The sequence below is a fragment of the Lathyrus oleraceus genome, chromosome 4 (genome assembly GCF_024323335.1).
Source record: "Lathyrus oleraceus cultivar Zhongwan6 chromosome 4, CAAS_Psat_ZW6_1.0, whole genome shotgun sequence".
Taxonomy (NCBI): domain Eukaryota; kingdom Viridiplantae; phylum Streptophyta; class Magnoliopsida; order Fabales; family Fabaceae; genus Lathyrus; species Lathyrus oleraceus.
Window position 1 is genome coordinate 117584611 of NC_066582.1, and position 6352 is coordinate 117590962.

Below are 6352 nucleotides of genomic sequence, written 5' to 3' on the forward strand. Positions count from 1 at the left end.
TGTCAGTCAAAAACTCAACTTAAATAAAAAACTTTGAAAAACAAATAACATTTTCAACCAACATCATCCATTAGACATGTCATTACTAGAACTATAAATAATCGATTTGAACTCAGACAAGTTAGAAAAAACGATTTTATTGATCCAAAGTTAAAGGAGGTAAATATCGTGAAACATAAAAGAAATGTAGATTCTTCTTTCTGCCTAATCATTTTTTGAGAGTAGAAGAAATTTCTTTGGTTGTGACTTTACTAGTAACATCATTCTCTTTCTATAGCTTATGATCTCTATCTATGCATACTCTTGACATTTGCATGATCATTGAATAGTCTATTTTGCCATTTAAAAAAAAAAACGACCGGCCAGGCAGTTTGCTCAAGTGGCAATCATGTGTACAAAAAAACAAAAACACATACTCACGTGTACTCTCGATATTCATTCATGTGACGAACATCTACGAAACCGAAACAGATCTTACCTATACGACCTCTTCCTTTCTCTTTTCCCCTTTCAACACCATTTTCAAACCAAGTCCGCAAAAAAGAAACCTCTTTCTAAATCCAAATTCACATGATTCCCCCTCGTTACTATTCCGCATGTCTCCTTCTCTTCCTCCTCTTACTCTCCACCTCTCTCTCCCAATCCCATCGCGCTGCCAAGAAAAAACGCATGCGAGAAAAAGTTCGCAACATGTAAGTCAATTCTTTCATCACATTTCACAATCATATATGAGAATTGTGATTATCCATTGTGCTTTATTTGTTTTAGGTTTCACCATGCCTATGACAACTATATGACTCATGCGTTTCCGGTTAGTTAATGTTACTCGTAGTTATTTGTTGCTTATTACTGACTTACGCACAATGTAATGTTAATATATTGTTATGCTTTTGCAGCATGATGAGTTAAAACCTCTCACTAAAACTTTCACCGACTCCCTAGTCGAGCTGGGGAATTTGAAGGTAAATAGTTAATGACTATATTGTTGTAAGAATACAAAGAATTTGAGAAATTTCCATTTAACGGTTACAATTGCAGCTTGAACGTTTGCCTCAAGATTATAATGGCTCTGCGCTTTCGCTTATTGAATCGTTGTCTAGGTATTTGATACAGCTGCTAGATGGATTAGTAGTTTGTTTGATTATGTTTTTGTTCGATTTGGATTGGAGACTGATATGACTTTTGTGTGTGTTTTTAGCCTTGTGATTATGGGAAATGATACTGAATTCGAGAAGGGAGTGCGGTGGCTTTCGGAAAATCTAACATTTGACGTTGATGCGCGAATAAATCTTTTTGAGGTAAATGTTTGATTTGGATGAAATGATTGATTCTATAGCTTCTTGTAACATGATATCATGATATTGTGTTTTTCTTATGGCTTGATATCTAATTTGGAATCGTTCAGTGTAACATTAGAGTTCTTGGAGGACTTGTTTCTGCTCATTTACTGGCATCTGATTCTTCAAAAAACTTGCTTAAAGGATCTTACAAGAATCAGCTTCTAGGTCTGGCTGAAGATTTAGGGAAACGTTTTCTACCAGCGTTCGATACGCCTACTGGATTACCCTATGCATGGGTAAACTTAAAGGTACTTTGTAGAACATTCAAATGTTTGAAATTCTGTTAAATTTATCACAGTTGCAACTTATTTTTGTTTAATTGCTTTTGAATGTTTAACAATAGGTAATAATACTCTTCTACGCCTAAACTAAGGTTGTAAAAATCACGATCTAGGTCTTAAAATCTTACCATTTTGCGATCCCACTCACCCTCAATGATTATGATCTTAAGTAGAATCATTTGGTGTAGCCAAATTGTGAAAAAAAAAACATAAAACCGTTGATTATGTGTGATCTTGGTCAGTTCTGGCCACAATCGACCATTTTCCAATCACCACCATTACAAGCCGAGAAGGATGACAAGATGCCGAGGCGCAACAATTACTGTTCGGCGGAGGCCATTTTCCCACGAATACACTTACCTACCCAATATATCGTGTAAAAGAACTTCAAATATGTAGTATTATTTTTTCGTTTTAGTAATATCTTACGATTTTAGTTACAATCGTATGTTTTACGATCTTGCTACCCCTCCTGATCTTACAAAAATAATTGGGTGGAATCTTCCGATCTTAGTTACGATCTTATGTTTTACGACACTGATTTTATGCAAGATCCCGATTTTGACAACCTTTAGGAGTTCTCATTACATCACTAATATTCAAGAAAAAAAGTTTGTAAAGTAAAAGTTCTGTCTTCATACAGCATGCCATTTGAGTTGAAACTGAGGTGAAAAACAAGAGAGGAGTGATTGGCATTCCTTGCCGTAAAGAGTTATTTTGTAATATTACCATTGTTATTGTTTTTGGAGTCTTATAATGTAAGAGTGTTACTGGATTCAGTTTGTACTGATTGTACAACACTAATAGTCGACTTGAATATATTAGTATGTTCTTCTTATGTTGGATCTTGTAGTGCATTATTAGATGTTTTTGTTTGTATGCGAACCATGTTGCTTTAGTTTTATAGTGATATAAGATGTATTATATATAAATTATAATCTATTGCTTTTTCTTTCTTTTGTTTTCCATCCTTTTAGAATGATATATAACTCCATACCAATGCAAAATATTCTGTGCACAGTATGGAGTAATGGAGAATGAGACTACAGAAACAAGCACTTCCGGGTGTGGTGAGAGGTCAAGCTTAGTGTTTTAAAACTAGCGTATAGTAAAACGATATGTGTGATTGCTTCTAACTTCCAACTTTGTGCAGGTTCTCTGATTCTTGAAATGGGAGCTTTATCAATAATGACTGGTGACCCTAGATATGAATCCGTAGCTCTACGAGCTCTCCGTAAGCTATGGAGTATGCAGAGCTCGTTAAAATTATTTGGAACCACTCTTGATGTGTCAACTGGGAAATGGATCGAACATTCTGCGGGAATTGGAGCTGGTAGTTAGCCCTGAACTTGGATATTGTCTATCTCTTTAGTTACATCTAAACTTAGAAATGCTGTCGAGCCGAGCTTGATGTTTGTTATGTTTGATGAATTGATTTTGTCCCGAATTATTTTAGGGGTAGATTCCTTCTATGAATATCTACTTAAAGCTCATATTCTTTTCGGGAAGGAGGACTATTGGAGAATGTTTCATTCTGCTTATGTTGCTGTGCAGAAGCATTTCAGACACGGTCCCTGGTATCACTTTAACTTCAAAAATGGAAATTGATTGACGAAAATATGATCGACAGTTATAACCAGGTTAGTTGATGTCACACAGGTACCATGAAGCTGACATGAGGACCGGAAGAGCAACTTATTGGCAACTTACAAGTCTTCAAGCATTTTGGCCAGGCCTACAGGCTAGTAGCTGGACTTTGAATTCACCGATTAGAAATTTTCTTTGAATATCTTTCTGAGTTTGTCTATAACTTATTGAAACCAGGTTCTTATTGGAGATATACCTGCTGCTAATTCATCGCACCGTGAGTTCTTCCATGTGTGGAAGCAATTTGGAGTGTTACCGGAGAGGTATCTTCTGATTTAGTTAGTTTCGTTATAACATTGGTCTCATTTATATCATTATCATTCTATTGCTATTACAAATAATATATATTGAATCGTAAATCCATGTTAAGGTATTTACTGGACCATCAGATGCTTCATCCTACTGAAAAATATTATCCATTACGCCCCGAGTTTGCCGAGTCGACATTCTACTTATATCAAGCTACTAAAGGTCTGATAATTCTTCTATCTTTGTATTTTCAATTTCAGTTTGTATTTCAGTACTTTCACATCACTTGTTCACATGAACCTTTTGTTAATTTCAGATCCATGGTATATTGAAGTCGGCGAATTAATAGTCAATTCCCTTAATTTATACACCAGAGTAGAAGGCGGGTTCGCAAGCATCAAGGATGTAACAACTATGCAGTTGGAAGATCATCAACATAGTTTTTTTCTTGCTGAAACGTAAGATCTTCTAATCAATAATGGAATTCCTTGCTCTGGTAGTTACTGAAGTTGAAATTTTCTCTGATTACTGATCCTATGCTTTGTGCAGGTGTAAATATTTGTATCTTCTCTTCGATGATTCATTTATGCTCGAGAGTAATTACGTATTTACGACCGAAGGTCATCCACTTCCAGTACTAAGCACTTGGCATGAAGAGCTTCCAGAAGCTTATATTCCAACCAATTGGACCAACCTGAAGGTATTTGCTTCAACAAAACTTCACAGCCCACACCTACACAAAACTAGTGAACTTGAAAAATGCTTATATATATTTTTTCTGCGCAGAGACCAAGACGAGCCAGTGCAATGTCTTTGCAAGTATGTCCTGCTATGACTTTAGATTCCGGTCAACATATAGAAAGTGCTTGCCATATCCCCGATGTTCGCAGTGATTACAAGTGTTTGACAGATGAAGATTGCGGAGTTGATTCAATAACCTGCAGAAGAAGATCATGTAGCATGGCTGGTTATTGTGGGCTATGGCTCTTCCTTTGATACCATGTTTAGACAATTTTCTTTTTAGGAACAAAAAATGTTCAAACATTACAGATTTATAGAGTAAATTTTTGTAGAAGGTTTTAGCTTTTATTTTGAGACATGCTTTGATAGAAGAAGATATGGGAGAAAAAAGAGGTCACTGTATTTTGCTGTGATATTATGTTATTTAATTTAATACATTGAAAATTTGTATTTATAACGTAGTTCATACTTTATACCTTAAATGTGATTGAGACTTCTACTTTACCTTCCAAACATGTTATGAAGTGAAAGAACTTGAAAGAACATTGTTGCCATTTAGTGCAAACATGGGATAAAGAATGCATTAGTATGTTGCAAATACATTGAAGAATTTCAATAGATTATTTATTTAGGTGTTTTTCTTTTAAGTTAATATTTTAAATTATTATGTTTTTCTAAGGGTTTAGGGTTTTCTATAACCGATTTTCAAAACATCATATGGATTTTGGTTGTTGAATTATGATGCAAAAGAGACTAAAATGAGTTTAGTTTATTTTTGTGAGGTACTAACATGACTTTTTAATTTAATTTTTTTGTTAGAGGCTAAACAAAATATGGTAATATATAAGTCTAGTTGAAATCGGTGAATGAAATTTAGGCCTTATATAAGAGTTTGGAAGCGAAGAGTTTTTTTTGGGAAGGAGATAATGAGAAAAATAGATAATTTTTTAATTATTTTGTAGAAATCATTTGTATAAAATTGATAAATAAAATTTTTCCAATTTAAAAAAATTAAAAATTTATATTGGAGAAGGATTTTAAAAGATTTTGTAAGAATTATATAAACTCTCTAAATTTAATCTATATTGCTATAATAATTTAAATGTTAAAAGTATATTAATGATAAATAAATGTTTATATATACTTTTGTTGGAATGATTACGAAAGATGAAAAATGTCAAAATAAAATTGTTTCTTGAAATTACAACAACATGTTTATTTATAGGCAACCAAAGCTCGAGCCCAACAACTATATGATGTATTCGACTAGCTTATTTATAGGCAACCAAAACTCAGGCCCAACAACACAACAACTATATGATGTATTCGACTCTGTGGAATACATCTGGCTCTACAGCTACTTCGACTAGGTTACACAACATGTCGAACACAATCTACTAAATAAAACCATGAATTACATCTTCTAGCACACCTCTTAATTCATATTTTTAAGACTTCTCATCCTGATGCTTCTCTTCAACTCATCAAACCTAACTTTCTTCAGGGGCTTGGTGAGTATATCAGCTAGTTACCATTATATCTTGCAATGATCAAGTTCAAAATTTCCTTTATTTACTTGATCCCTGAGAAAATGATATCTCATTTCTATGTGGTACTTCGGCCATGACACATAGGATGATTGACAAGGTCGATAGCTGACTTGTTATCTACAAACAACTTCATTTTTTTAGGTTCCATGATCTTGAGCTCTTCTATCAACATCTATATCCATGCTGCTTGACATGCGGTCACATACTCAACTTTACACGATGACAAAATAACAATGCTTTGCTTCCTTGAGCTCCAAGAGATTGAAGCGCCTTCGATCATATATATCTAGTCTGCATTACTTTTCTTCTTGTCTTGATCTCTATTAAAATTTGGATTAGTGTAGCCATATACCTCTGCATATGTGTTCTTCTTCTTTTGCCTTGTCATCAGCACACCATGATCAATCATACCTTTTATGTATCTCAACACTCTCTTAACTACAGTGAGATGAAATTCTTGGGGTTTCTCCATGAAATTGCTTAACAACCCGATACTTTGACAAATATCTGGTATGGTATTGTAAAGATACCTCAATGATCCAAT

General features: G+C 34.2%; 1 protein-coding gene across 1 annotated transcript; it reads left to right on the top strand.

Annotated features, from left to right (window-relative positions):
• The first annotated feature begins 429 nt into the window (after positions 1-429).
• On the top strand, positions 430-4858 carry LOC127073888 (alpha-mannosidase I MNS5). The gene is made up of 15 exons (XM_051015133.1): positions 430-692; positions 769-811; positions 897-962; positions 1039-1100; positions 1199-1298; positions 1406-1588; positions 2643-2691; positions 2775-2954; positions 3078-3198; positions 3281-3362; positions 3446-3531; positions 3639-3739; positions 3834-3975; positions 4067-4217; positions 4304-4858. The coding sequence occupies exons 1-15, from the start codon at positions 571-573 to the stop codon at positions 4511-4513; spliced, it is 1698 nt and encodes a 565-aa protein (XP_050871090.1). The 5' UTR covers positions 430-570; the 3' UTR covers positions 4514-4858.
• The last annotated feature ends 1494 nt before the right edge of the window (positions 4859-6352 follow it).

Bases quoted from the DNA above. Each gene is read 5' to 3' on its own strand.
- LOC127073888 (XM_051015133.1), top strand. From the start codon at position 571: ATGATTCCCCCTCGTTACTATTCCGCATGTCTCCTTCTCTTCCTCCTC. The intron at 963-1,038 runs GTAAATAGTTAA...TTACAATTGCAG, and splicing joins TCGAGCTGGGGAATTTGAAG to CTTGAACGTTTGCCTCAAGA. The intron at 1,589-2,642 runs GTACTTTGTAGA...TTCTGTGCACAG, and splicing joins ATGCATGGGTAAACTTAAAG to TATGGAGTAATGGAGAATGA.